The sequence below is a fragment of the Phascolarctos cinereus genome, unplaced genomic scaffold (assembly GCF_003287225.1).
Source record: "Phascolarctos cinereus isolate Bilbo 61053 unplaced genomic scaffold, phaCin_HiC Scaffold_9;HRSCAF=440, whole genome shotgun sequence".
Classification (NCBI taxonomy): Eukaryota; Metazoa; Chordata; class Mammalia; order Diprotodontia; family Phascolarctidae; genus Phascolarctos; species Phascolarctos cinereus.
The window spans coordinates 34,097,856-34,112,478 of NW_027556402.1; the positions used below are offsets into that span (position 1 = coordinate 34,097,856).

At 39.8% G+C, this 14,623-nt stretch overlaps 1 protein-coding gene across 1 annotated transcript in view; it reads left to right on the top strand.

Moving 5' to 3' along the window:
* Nucleotides 1-13,940, top strand: part of ADH5 (alcohol dehydrogenase 5 (class III), chi polypeptide) — a 28,111-nt gene extending 14,171 nt beyond the window's left edge. The window contains exons 5-9 of the mRNA XM_021008378.2: nucleotides 1,099-1,318; nucleotides 1,530-1,790; nucleotides 3,463-3,598; nucleotides 12,984-13,122; nucleotides 13,662-13,940. Of these exons, the coding sequence (XP_020864037.1) occupies nucleotides 1,099-1,318; nucleotides 1,530-1,790; nucleotides 3,463-3,598; nucleotides 12,984-13,122; nucleotides 13,662-13,686 (781 nt within the window). The 3' untranslated portion in view covers nucleotides 13,687-13,940. The remainder of the gene's footprint in view (nucleotides 1-1,098; nucleotides 1,319-1,529; nucleotides 1,791-3,462; nucleotides 3,599-12,983; nucleotides 13,123-13,661) is intronic.
* The last annotated feature ends 683 nt before the right edge of the window (nucleotides 13,941-14,623 follow it).

Sequence of the window (14,623 nt, forward strand, 5' to 3'; positions counted from 1 at the left end):
ATTATCTTCTGCTTTGTTGTATTTTTATTAATTTTGTTAAATATTTCCCAATTAAATTTTAATGTGGTTTAGACTCTGGAAAAAAAAGAAAGAAAGAAAGAAAGGAAGAAAGAAAGAAAGAAAGAAAGAAAGAAAGAAAGAAAGAAAGAAAGAAGGAAAGAACTGATACTCTGAATGCATATCGAAGCATAGTATTTTTACTTTTTTTTTCATGTTTTTTTCCTTTTGTCTTGTTTCTTCTTTCACAACGATGACTAACATAGAAATACGTCTTACGTGATTACATATATACGTGTCTATATATAACATGTAAAACCTATATCAAATTGCTTCACATTTTAGGAAGAGGGGAGGGAGGGAAGGAGAAAAATTTGGAGCTCAAAATTTTGTAAAAATGGATGTTTAGAATTGTCTTTACATATACTTGAGAAAAAAAATATGATTAAAAAAATAAATAAAATCCATCACCATCTAGCTCCAGTCTGTCTTTCCAGATTGACTTCACGTTATTGCCTGATACACATTCTGCATTCCAACCAAACTGGACAGCTTTGCTATTCCTTATACATAATATTTCATCTCTTACCTCAAGGGCAAAGGATGAGGACTACGCTTTTTTGTTTTTATATGCCAGCACCTAGGATAATGCCCCATACCTAGTAGGTGCTCAGTAAACTGTATTGTAGTCCAATATTTGTTGAATTGTAGAATTCTATATTTTTTCTAGGTTTCCTGTAGAGCATGGTGCGTTGCATACTTATGATTCTCTGTATTGTGAGCTGAGATCAGTTAATATTTTGGAAAATTGACTTCAGCCATGCTGTTCTTGAAGTGAAAGACCACTGACAGATCCAAGACTTGTATCGTAGTCTCATTTCAGTCACTAAATAGCCGTGAGATCCTACAGTCACTTACCTTTTTATTAGGCCTCAGATTTCTTCTCTATAAAATGAGGGCAGTGGACCAGATGAGGAGTTTCCTTCTAGATCTGAAGATGCCATGGTTTTACATATCTTTCCTTAAATGTTTTTCCCTGCCTTCTCATGGATTTTATGAAGCCCTGCTTTATCCTTTATTTTCCCTTTTTCTTTTCTTTAGAGTTACCCAAGGGAGAGGAGTGATGCCTGATAACACAAGCCGGTTTACCTGCAAAGGGAAGGAAATTTTTCATTTCATGGGCACCAGCACATTTTCTGAATACACAGTGGTGGCTGATATTTCTTTGGCTAAAATTAATCCTCTAGCTCCCCTGGATAAAGTCTGCCTTCTGGGTTGTGGCATTTCAACTGGTTATGGTGCTGCTATCAACACTGCCAAGGTAAGAGGATGGTCCTTCTTAATTTCTCGCCGAAAAATGGTTTTAACCTGGTCAGTTTTGTGCTGTACCTTGCATTTTAAAGGATATATATCCTAGTAGGACAGTTCACTGTGCTTATCTGTAAAGATGAAGTCGGCTTGCTTTGAAAGCTGGTGGTTTAAATGTATTTGCCCAGGGAATTGGGCCCTCACCAGATCTCTTGTCCTTCCAGGTGGAGCCTGGCTCTACATGTGCCATCTTTGGCCTGGGAGGTGTTGGCCTGGCTGTGATCATGGGCTGCAAGGTGGCGGGGGCGTCCCGCATCATTGGGGTGGACATCAACAAAGACAAATTTGCAAAGGCCAAGGAGTTTGGAGCCACTGAATGTATTAACCCTCAAGATTTCAAGAAGCCAATCCAGGAAGTGCTGGTGGAAATGACCGATGGTGGAGTGGACTTTTCTTTTGAGTGTATTGGTAATGTTGGCGTCATGGTAAGTGTGCTTAGCTTTATTCGGTCTTACGTGGTAGGGAGGTTTTTGTTGAGTTTTATGTTGCTTCCTTCATTAATAACAAACAGCAGAGTAGTAGAACGTCAGATTTCAAGTGAGCTAGATCCCACCTCCAACATTTTCTGTGAAATCTTAGGCAAGTCACTTAATCATCTGGCCTTTGTTGATAAAATGGGGCTAATCATCATGGTACCTGGACTCAAAGGAGACAATGTTTATAAAGCATTTTGCATACTTTAAGATGCCATTTAAATGACATTTGTTATTATTCTGTTATTATTAATAAACATTAAGCACCTGCTGTGTGTGAAGCTCTCTGTTAAGTGCTAGATTACATTGATGCAGTCATATCGATATGTTAAAAAAAATTGATATGTTAATAATAGCTTAGGTTAAAATTCCTTGATTTATAAGAAGATAATCTCTTATTACAATTAAATGAACTTTAATTGTTTGGGCCACGGTAGCTAAATGATAAAGGAATAGGAAAGGTTAGTAAAAGAAAACACTTCCTTGTACCTAAAATGACTCAAACAGCAACTTTATTCTTAACATATAATTATATAATATATAAATATTTGTTAAAGGTGTGAGGCCCCTAAGCAGTGTGTGTGTGCGTGTGTGTGTGTGCATGCGTGTGTGTGTGTGCATGCATGTGTGTGTGCGTGTGCATGTGTGTGTGTGTGCGTGCATGCGTGTGTGTGCAGTATATGTATCCGGGGTGGGGAACCTGAGCCCTCTAGGTCGTCAGGTGGGGCCCTTTGACTGAATCCAAACTTGAAATGAAGTCAAGAAATCCAAACTGAGTCCTCGAGTGAGGCCCTTTGACTTACTTCAGATGAAGTTTAGATTTGGTCAAAAGGTTGCACTTGAGGACCTAGAAGGCCACATGTGGCCTTGAGGCCAGACGTTCCCCAGCCTTGGATAACTATGTGCATATGTGTGTATACATATATAAATATGTACATATATATGATAGGCCAAGATTGAAAATTCCAGGAACAAACAAAAAAGAAACTAATAACCTATGAGCAGTCAACAGTCTTGCTAATCTCAGTGTCTCCAATGTATCTGTTAAATAAGTAACAAGCTTTTAGAGATTCAAGGTAAAATTTTAAAATGAGAAAGGTAGAAGAGAAGCAGGTTAAGTTTTTCAGGGTTTTTTGTTGTTGTAATTTTTGTCTTTTGGAACCATTTATACCATTTGCAGTGCGAGTTCAGTGTTATGGATTGTGAACCAGTCCTAGACTATTTCATTTGAGTTGAGAAATTATATTTTAAAGTCATGAACAGCTAATTGGTTGTGGGGGGAGGTTTATTTGTTTTTTATTTTTATTTATTTATTTTTTATTTTATTTTTAGGCAATTGGGGTTAAGTGACTTGTCCAGGGTCACACAGCTAGTAAGTGTCAAGTGTTTGGTCTGAGGCCGGATTTGAACTGAGGTCCTCCTGACTTCAGGGCCGGTGCTCTATCCACTGCGCCACCTAGCTGCCCCTGTTTTTTTATTATTAAAAAAGCCTTATTTACCTTCTTCTGTGGCGGTCCCCCTCACCCCACTCATACCATACACCTCCTGCTAGTTTCTGAAATCCCTCATGCATATGTCTCCTCATTTCCTACTCTCCTCTGGGTCTCTGTTTCTGCGTCTCCAGCGAGCAGCCCTAGAAGCCTGCCACAAAGGATGGGGCGTCAGTGTCATTGTTGGAGTAGCTGCTTCAGGCCAGGAGATTTCCACCCGTCCATTTCAGCTTGTAACTGGCCGTACATGGAAAGGGACGGCCTTTGGAGGTAATTCACTTCTATGACTGCGTCTTGTGTGCTTTGCATGGCAAAATTGAATCCCATCAATAGGCATGCTTTAGTTGGCATGTATAAATTTAATAAATTTAATGCAATATCAGTGAAAATGCTAAGGGTCCACTTTGTAGAACTACACAAAAGCGTAGTGAAATTTATATAGAAAATCAAGCAAAAATATTGTTTTAAGAATTACTTTAAAAGAGTGGGAGCTAGGTGGTGCAGTGAATGGAGTTCTGGCCTTGGAGTCAGGAGGACTTGAGTTCAGATCCAGCCTCAGACACTTAACACTTACTAGCTGTGTGACCCTGAGCAAGTCACTTAACCCTGATTGCCTCAAAAAGCAGAGGGGGAGAAAAAGGAATTACTTTGAGTGAATAAGTTGTTTTGACTGTTATAAATACCCAAATTAACTATAGAGGACATATGAAGAAAGATACTATCTACATCCAGAGAAAGAACTGATAAATAGAAGTATATATAGAATAACTTTACACACACACACACATATATATGTATATATATATATGTATATGCCTATTTGAGTCTAATGGTAGCCATCTGTAGGGCAGGGGGAGGAGGGAGAGAAGAAAGAAAAAGAAATTTACATGAAAACTTTATTATATATTTAAAAGGAATGGCAAGTCGTATGTACTAGATTTGCAGTTTCGTGTGCAGTTATCTTTTTCATGATACTATGTTATGGGAATGCATATTTTATTCAATAACTTTTTTTAAAATATACCTATTTTAAAAAAAACATATTAAAGGGAAAAACTGATAAAAAGTGGTCTTGAATCCCTCCAGATCTTAAAGCATATTATAGAATGATAATCCTCAAAACTTATTTGGTGGTGGGCCAAAAAATTGACTGATCAGAAAAGATAAAAGCCAGCATCCAAACAAATGTATGTCGTGCAAGCTTAGTGCCAGATAGATAGCCCTTTAGAAAATAAAACTTGGGGAAAGGATTATTGAGGATAGGCGTTAAACCCAGTTACCTTAGTGAGTACCAACTAGATAATAGAATTAAAACAAAAACTATTAAAAATGTAGAAGGAAGTAGAATGCTACAGTATCTCAATCATGGGGGAACTTTTTTTGATTGAAGTAATAGGGAGCCTTGTTAAGGACAAGAGATGTTTCACTACTTCAGGATAAAAACAAATAATGAAAAATAACAGGGAAAATAGGTAGTAAATCTATTGAATACTGTTAAAAAGCCACAGTGCTGATTCTCAAGCTTTAGTAAATAATTGGTCAAAGGAAATAAACAGTTTTCAAAAGAGAGGAAATAAATTGTTAATAATCACTTGAAAAATACTCAACTTCACTAAGAATCAAGAGTTGCAAATTAAAATTACCTAAATTGTACCATTGAAAAATAATTAAAAGCCAGTGAAACTAAGTGCTAAGAGGCTTGTGGAGAAATAGATTCACTCATCTTTTTAGTGGAATCGCAAATTTGTCTAATCTTTTTGCAAGGTGATATGGCAGTGGCAGTGAAAAGAATCATACGCTTTGAACCACTAGTTCCATTTTGGGAGTAGATCCTTAAAGTGTTATCAAAAGAGCCTGTTCAAAGATGTTCATAAAAGTATTATATGTAGTTTTCAGAAACTAGGAGAACAGGGCATAGGGGCTAGAGCTCTGATTTCATGGGTTGAAGAAACACCCTATACCAAGGCAGGTTGGCACTTTTTTTACAACTTAACATCCTCGGTGATTAGGTCTAGATTATTGGTTCTCACCTTCTTGATTTCAGGACCCCTTTATTATTGAGGACCCTCCTTTTATGTTGGTTATATCTACTGATATTTATTTCATATTTGAAATTAAAGTGCCTTGGCATCATTATGAAAAGTTTTGTTACAGATGTTTCTTCTGTCGAGTTGTAATTTTTAATTCTGACACTTACTAACTGTGTGAACTTGGTCAAATTATTTCTGTAAGCAAAGTTTCTTCCCTTGCAAAATGAGACTCCCTGCCTCTCTTACACACTAATTAGATTTACACACCATTTCCACCTTGTGAAACCATGCAGGTCAAGTCGAATACCTCTCTCTTATACCAACGCTTCAGACTCACGGACGACTGGCCTCTTGTCCCTTCTACCATCCCCTCTTCCCCAAACTAGTCTCTTGCTTCATAAGATCATGGATTTCAGACTTTCAGATAACCTCAGAAGCCACCTGACCTAATTCCCTCATTTTATTAATAAGGAACCCGTGCTTGTGACTTGCCCAAGGTCACACAACTAAAAAGCATCAAGGGTATGATTTGAACCCTGGTCCTGTGACTCAGAATCGTGGCTCCTTACATTGTACCACACTGTCTCCTCTGAATAGCCTCACTTCCTTCCATGGACCTTCCCAAGGTAGGGGTTTCAAGTCCTCTTCAATATGTCAATTTGCATGTATTCTAGCTTGTCACTGACCTTCCTATAATAGGTTCTAGGTATCACAATTCAGTATGATATTTGTGGTCTGACTAGGGCAGAGAACAGCAAGGCTCTCACCTCCCTTGTAGATGGAGCTTCTAAAGTGGCCTGAGATCGCATTAACATTTTTGAACACTGTGAGCCAAATAAGTAATTTCTGGGGTTTTTTTTTATATAAGAATCTGCCCAAACTAATCATAGAATGGATTTCTAAACCTGGGATGATTTTAAATTTCTTTTGCTATTCTCCTTCCTGCATAAATAATTCAGAGTGGGGCAGCACTTGGTAGACCAGAAGTAGGACTGTCGGAACAGTTTCATGTTTCTTGTTGTTGTTCAGTTGTTTTTCATTGTGTCTAAGTCTCTGTGACCCCGTTGGGGGTCACCACTGAAGCGGTTTGCTGTTTTCCTTCTCCATCATTTTACAGATGAGGAAAGGGAAGCAAACAGAGTTGAGTGACTTGCTCAGGGTCACATAGCCAGTAAGTGTCTGAGGCCAGCTTTGAACTCAGGAAAATGAGTTTTCCTGACTCCAGGCCCAGCACCCTATCCGCTATACCACCTAGCTGCCCTTTCATGTTCCTTGAGGGGAAGGTAAAAAACGAAAGAGGTCGGTTAATTTTGGTCGTGTCTATGACTAAGGCCTACTGGCTTGAGAAATAGCCATCGCCGGGGCAGCTAGATGGTGCTGCGGATAGAGCACGGGCCCTGGATTCAGGAGGACCTGAGTTCAAATGTGACCTCAGACACATAACACTTACTAGCTGTGTGACCGTGGGCAAGTCACTTAACACCATTGCCTAGCCCAAAAAAAAAAGAAAGAAAGAAAAGAAAGAAATAGCCATCTCTTTGCTGATGGCAGTAAACTCTACTTTATTCATTTATTTATTTAATTTTGCTAGGCAGTGGGGTTAATTGACTTGCCCAGGGTCATACAGCTAGTAAGTGTTACGTATCTGAGGCTGGATTTGAGCTCAGGTCCTCTTGAACCTAAGGCCAGTGCTCTATCCACTGTGCTGCCTTGGCAGTAAACTTTGTAAAGTCCATTGGCTCCCTGACAGCTCCAGGATCAAATAGAATGTCCTCTGCTTTGAGTTTAAAGCCCCCTCCTGTCTCTCCAGTCTTTTTATAACTTCCTCCTCAACGTGTTGTCTTCGCTCCAGTGATTCTGGCCTCCTGGCTTCTGCAAACACTCCACCTCTTAGCTCTGGACATCCCCTCTGCCTGCAATGCTCTCCTTCCCGTCCCACCCCCCCCCACCTTCCCTGGCTTCCCACAGGTGTCAGCCAAAGTCCCACCTTCTGCAGGAAGCCTCCCTCAGCCCTTTTAATGCTAGAGCCTTCCGTCTGAGATTAGCTGCGGTTCATCCTTTATGCATCTTCCGTGGACATACCTGCTCGCATGTTGTCTCATCTGTTAGACTGTGAGCACCTTGAGGGCAGGTACTATCTTTTGCCTTTCTTTGTATCCCCAGCTCTAAGAACCGTGTTTAACACATAGTAGGCCCATAGTAAATTCTAGCTGACTGACGATCCATCACCTCCCTGTCAGGAGGCAGGCATGATTGGTCATCTGGAGTCATGGCAGGTTGCCATGTTGATCAGAGTTCTTAAATCTTCCTTTCTTTCTTTTTTTTTAATATAAATTTATTTATTTTTAGTTTTCAACATTCACTTCTACATGTTTTTGAATTCCAAATTTTCACCCCATCTCACCCCCCACCCCAAGATGGCATGCGTTCTGAATATCCCTTCCCCTAGTCTGTCCTCTCTTCTGTCTCTCTCCCCTTCTCTTATCCTCTTCCCCTTCTATTTTCCTGTAGGGCAGGATAGACTTCTGTACCCCATTTCCTGTATTTCTTATTTCCCAGTAGCATGTGAAAACATTTTTTTAAACATATGTTTTTTAAACTTTAGGTTTCAAATTTTCTCTTCCTCCCTCCCCACCCTCATTGAAAAGGCAAGCAACTCAATATAGGTTGTACATGTGCAGTTATGCAAAACACTTCCATAGTAGACATGTTGTGAAAAACTAACTCTATTTCCCTTAATCCTATCCTGCCCTCCCATTTATTCTATTCTTTCTTTCTTTGACCCTGTCCTCCTCAGAAGTATTTCTTCTGATTACCCCTTTCCCAATCTGCCCTCCTCTCTATCATCCCCCTGCTCTCTTGTCCCCTTCTCCCCCTATTTTCCTGTAGGGTAAGACAGATTTCCATACCCAATTGAATGTGTATGTTATTCCCTCCTTAAGCCAAATCCTATGAGAATAAGATTCACTCATTCCCTCTCACCTTCCCCTGTTTCCCCTCCACTGTAAGAGACTTTTCTTTTCTGTTTTTTTTTTGAGATAATTTACCCCATTCTACCTCTCCCTTTCTTCTTCTCGAGTATAATCCTCTCTCATCCCTTAATTTTATTCTCCAGATATGACCCCTTAATCTTCAACTCACCCTGTGCCCTCTATCTATCTATATATACATACATATAATTTTTTTCCTTCAACTACCCTAATACTGACAAAGGTCTCATGAGTTATAAATATCATCTTTCCATGCAGGAATGTAAACAGTTCAATCTTAATAAGTCTCTTATGATTTCTCTTTCCTGTTTACCTCTTCATGTTCCACTTGAGTCCTGTATTTGAAAGTCAAATTTTCTATTCAGCTCTGGTCTTTTCATCAAGAATGCTTGAAAGTCCTCTATTTCACTGAATGACCATTTTTTCCCCTGAAGGATTATACTCAGTTTTGCTGGGTAGGTGATTCTTGGTTGTAATCCTATCTCCTTTGCCCTCCGGAATATTATATTCCATGCCCTGTGGTCCTTTAATGTAGAAGCTGCTAAATCTTGTGTTATCCTGATTGTGTTTCCACAGTACTTGAATTGTTTCCTTCTGGCAGCTTGTAATATTTTCTCCTTGACCTGGGAACTCTGGAATTTGGCTATAATATTCCTAGGAGTTTTCCTTTGGGGATCTCTTTCAGGAGGAGATCTGTGGATTCTTTCAATTTCTATTTTGCCCTCTGGTTCTAATATATCAGGGCAGTTTTCCTTGATAATTTCTTGAAAGATGATGTCTAGGCTCTTTTTTTGATCATGGCTTTCAGATAGTCCAATAATTTTTAAATTCTCTCTCCTGGATCTATTTTCCAGGTCAGTTGTTTTTCCAATGAGATATTTCACATTGTTTTCTAATTTTTCATTCTTTTGGATTTGTTTTACAGTGTCTTGATTTCTCATAAAGTCACTAGCTTCCAATTGCTCTATTCTAATTTTTAAGGAAGTATTTTCTTCAGTAATCTTTTGGACTTCCTTTTCCATTTGGCCAATTTTTCTTTTTAGGGCATTTTTCTCCTCATTGGCTTTTTGGACCTCTTTTGCCATTTGGGTTAGGCTATTTTTTAAGGTGTTATTTTCTTCAGTATTTTTTTGGGTCTCCTTTAGCAAGCTGTTGACTTGTTTTTCATGATTTTCTTGCATCACTCTCATTTCTCTTCCCAGTTTTTCCTCTACTTCCCTTACTTGCTTCTCAAAATCCCTTTTGAGCTCTTCCAAGGCCTGGGACTGATTCATATTTTTCTTGGAGGCTTTGGATGTAGGAGCTTTGACTTTGTTGTCTTCTTCTGGTTGTATATTTTGATCTTCTTTTCACCAAAGTAAGATAATATAGTCTGACTCTTTTTGCTGCTTGCTCATGATCCCAGCCAATTACTTGAGTTTTAAACTCTTTGTTAAGGTAAGAGTCTGCTTCCAATGTGGAGAATGTACTGTCCCAAGCTTCAGGGGTTTGTATAGCTGTTTTCAGAGATACTTGTAGGGACCTGTAAATTTTCAGTTCTTCAAGGTGGTATGATAAGGGGCGAGGTGTTTACTCGTTTCCTGGCCTGTGACCACAAGTACTCCTTTCTGTCCTGTAATTGTGAGGAAGGGTTCCTCTCCACAGCCACTACAAGCTCCACCACACCAGCGCTCCTCCTCTCCCCAGCACTGCCACCCAGAACTGTGACCCAGATCAAAACATGGGCAAAGCAAGAGATGCCTACCTCAGCACTGGCAAAGAGATCCTGCAATCCCTCTCTGATCAGCCACTGGATTCTCCCTCAGTCTGTGGGCCAGAAGCTGGGGAAGCAGCTGCCCCCCTGCCCAGGGTCACGCTCTTGGGGAATGGAGCTGAAACCCTGCCTTCCTTTCTCAGCACTGACAGAAACAGACTTTTCCCACTGACCTTCTAAGTTGTCTTTGGCATTGGTGGATTGAGAAGTCTGGAAACCTCCACAGCTGCCCAAGATTCAGTCCTCTGAGGCCTGCTCCAGGTTTGCTGCGGCCTGCGCGCCCACGCTGTGCTCCCAGCCCGGCGCGATACACCTTTCTGATCAATCATCCAGGTTGTCTTGGGCTGGAAATTTGTTTTACTCTGTCTTTTTGTGGGTTCTGCTGCTTCAGAATTTGTTTAGAGCCATTTTTTATGAGCATTTGGAGGGGTTTGGAGGAGAGCTCAAGCAAGTCACTGCTTTCATTCCACCATCTTGGCTCTGCCTCCAGAGTTCTTAAATCTGTCAAAGCTACTTTTGAGATACTTAAAATTATTCAAAATCATTTTTACAGTGTTGTGACTACTGTATGAATTGTTCCCCTGTTCCAGAAATTTGCTCTGTATCAATTTCTGCAAGTCTTCCCAGGTTTCTCTAAAACCATCTATTTTATCATTTCTTACACTACAGTAGTATCATATTAGCTTCATAATACCATAATTTGTTCATCCAGTGCCAGTTGCTGGATGGATACCCACTCAGTTCTAGTGCTTTTTCTGGGTGGTATTAACACAGGGTATGAACCAGTTGACTGCTCTAGAATCCATTCTGGAACCAACAGGGCCAGAAGGCATTTTTAGCGGAATGCTGAAATGGAAGGTGAGCAGTTCACAGCTAACAGACTACCATCCCCTTCCTTCTCCAGTTCTACATAACCACCTGGCACCTTTGCCTTTCTGCCTCTTATTTTGCTTCTCATATTTTGAGTAATTCTCATCTATGTAAGTACAGGTCTTAAAGTCAGGGAAGTCATAATAATAATAACTTGAATCTAACCTAGCCCTCTCCCACCACCCCTAGTATCATTATTTTAATTGTTTTCCCCATGGATTTTTTTAAACATCCTCTCAGGCCACCCAGATAATTGTTGGAAAAAAAAAATCTCAGATCAGTCCCCTCCTTATCAACTACTTCATCTTTTTGTGGCAATCAACAGTGCTGTTTATGGTATTATGAAGCTAATACGATACTACTGTAGTGTAAGAAATGATAAAATAGATGGTTTTAGAGAAACCTGGGAAGACTTGTAGAAACTGATACAGAACAAATTTCTGGAACAGGGGAACAATTCATACAGTAGTCACAACACTGTAAAAATGATTTTGAATAATTTTAAGTATCTCAAAAGTAGCTTTGACAGATTTAAGAACTCTGGAGGCAGAGCCAAGATGGTGGAATGAAAGCAGTGACTTAAGTAGAAAGACTTAAATAGAAAAGAAAAGCTGTTGAACACATCCCTGGAAAAGAATCCTCTCTAGCATCCTGAGTGAGGGAGGCAATAACCCAGCTGTATTCTGCCCTGGGCAGATGACATCTACAGTATGGTGTTGAGATCTGGATGCTGCAAGCAGAAGAGAGTGGTTCATGCAGCCATCTTTTATTAAACTTCTGCTTATTTGCAAGGCACTGTTCTAGGAGCTAGTGATAAATAACAAAGACAAAAAAAAACCGATCCCTACCATCAAGGAGTTGACATTCTAATAATGGTGAAGGGACTTGGAAATTGGCCATAAGAGGATGAGTTGCAGGAACTGAGGGTGTTCACCTCGAAGAGAATCCCAGAAGTTCAGAAGTAGAAAAGAGTTAAGTAGAAATACTTAGGTAGAAAATAGAAAGATTTAAGTAGAAAGTAGGAAGACTTAGGTAGAAAATAGAAAGACTTAAGTAGAGAGTAGAAGGACTTAGAAAGAAAAACTTAATGAGAAAATACAAAAGATTTGAGTGGAAAGACTTAGGTAGGAAGTAGAAGGACAAGTAGAGGGTGGAAAGACTTGAGTAGAAAGACTTAAGTAGAGAATAGAAAGACTTAGGTAGAAAATAGAAAGACTTAAATAGAAAATAGAAAAGACTTGAGTAGGAAGACTTAGATAGAAAGACTTAAGTAGAGAGTAGAAAGACTTAGGAAGTAAAAAGACTTAAGTAGAAAATAGAAAAACAGTAGAAAGACTTAGGTAGAAAGTAGAAGGACTTAAGTAGAGAGTAGAAAAACTTAAGTAGAAAGATTTAGGTAAGAAGTAGAAAGACTTAAATAGAAAGTAGAAAGACTTAAGTAGAAAAGAAAAGTTGTTGAACACATCCCTGGAAAAGAATTCTCTCTACACCATCCCCTAGAAGTGGTCACCCAGCCTTGGTTTTAAGGCCCCTCATGAAAGGGAACCCACTTCTTCCCAAGGCATAAGAAAAAGCTTGGGGCAAAGGGAGGTTGTTTGGAGGTTGTATCCAAATGTTTTGAGTTGTAACATGGAATCAGGATTTCTCTTTATTTTGCTAGTCCCAGAGGTAAAAAGAAAGCAAGGTTACAGAGGGGCACATTTCAGGTCAATAAGAAAATTAGAGCTGTGCCTCAGGAGACAGTGTTTTAAAACCAGAGGAGTCTTAAAGTGGAGACTGGCTGACCACATCTTGATCATTAGCGTTGCAGAGGGGATTTTTGTTCAGGTATAGGTTTGACTAGATGCCTCTGAGGACCCTTCTAACCCTGAGGTTCTAGGATTCTATGACTAAAACTTTTGGGTAAGTCTTGAGATCCATTAAAGGAAAAGCCATGGTCTGTTTCCCATCTTCCACCTATCCAGATGCTCACTTGAACTCAATCATTTCACTTATCTTTTGGTCACTTTTAGGATGGAAGAGTGTGGAAAGTGTCCCAAAGCTGGTGTCTGAATACATGTCGAAGAAGATCAAAGTTGATGAGTTTGTGACTCACAACCTGCCCTTTGATCAGATTAACGAAGCCTTTGAGTTGATGCACTCAGGAAAGAGGTAATCTTTCCCCTTGGCTGGATCACAAAGGACAGTAATTGATCGAGAATTTGAGGGTCATATTTTACTGGCTTTTCTGTAAGCTGAGGAAATCACAGCTTTATTCTCCACCTGGAAAAGGCATAAAACAGGAGTAGATAAACTTGGATACACACCTTAGGGTGGCCCCTGAGGACAATGCTTTGCTGTGTCCTATCCCTTTAAAAATATTGTTACCTTCTATCTGCCCTCTCCTCCTCCCCCACCCCACCAAGCACCCACAGACATCAGTTGGCCAAATTGATGGTGCTGTGGACTGCAGAGATTGCTGACCTGACAGAGTTCTACATCAGCCACATCTTTTGTCTTTGTGCAACAAAAATGCCCTTCTCTTCCTTTTTTTTTGGGGGGGGGGTAGAGATAACCTTTCTCATTGTCATTGGTTTATGAACTATGATACTAAGCCTTTTAAACACGGTTTCAATAGCTTAGTGTGTGTTGGGAGAAGGGGGAGCAATTTTGTTATTTGTGGTCAGTAATTCTGGGTTTCCTTTCTCTAGCATTCGAAGTGTGTTGAAGATGTAAATCCCGAGAGCCAAATGCCATCATCTCTCAGCTCGTTGTGCCTCCCTGTGCTAATCGACATGAACCTAAGATTGGCCAGTGCTTCCTTCTGCTGTGGTTATCTGATCTCGTGAATGATGGTTTTATATGATTCCTGATCTATCTGTTGAATGTCAGTAGGGTCACAGATCTATTTTCTAATCTCTACAGAGATTGTTATTGAGCTAATTCTAGGTTGATTCGAGATAAAATGATTTCTACACTGCTGTGGAAAAGCTTTGTTCTTCTTCTCCTCTTTTGCCTGAAGGAGGCACTGTGGTCTAGTGGATGGAGGGCCAGCCTTGGAAGTTGGAAGCTTTGCTGCTGACATATACTAGCTTCAGTGCCTCCAGTTATAGATGGTAATAATGATGATGGTAATCACTAGCATTTATGTAGCAGTATAAGGTTTGTAGGGTGCTTTATAAATATCTCATTTGATTCTCAACCACCCTGAGAGAGAGATTAGGAAGCTGAGATAGAGGTTAAGTGACTTGCCCAGGGTCATATAGCTATTTAAGTATTTAAGGCAGGATTTGAACTCTGGTCTTCCTGACTCTGGGTCCATCTACTGTTAAAATCTAGCTACCTGACATTGCTGATCTGGGTCAGCATACTGGGAGTTCCCCACACTATTGAAGTCATAGGTCTGAACTAAAACAAAGTTTTCCCTACTGTCAGCTCTCCATTAGTGTTTCCCCTACTATTTAGTAATAATATTAGCGTTTATATAGCACTTACTTATATGCCAGGTACTTTATAAATGTTATCTCATTTAATCCTCATAACAGTCCCAGAAGGTAGGTGCTATTACTATCTCCATTTTACAGATAGGAAAACTGAGGCAAATAAGTGACTTGCCCAGCATCACATAGCTAGTAAGTGTCTGAAGCTGTGTTTGAACTCTGGTCTTCTGGAC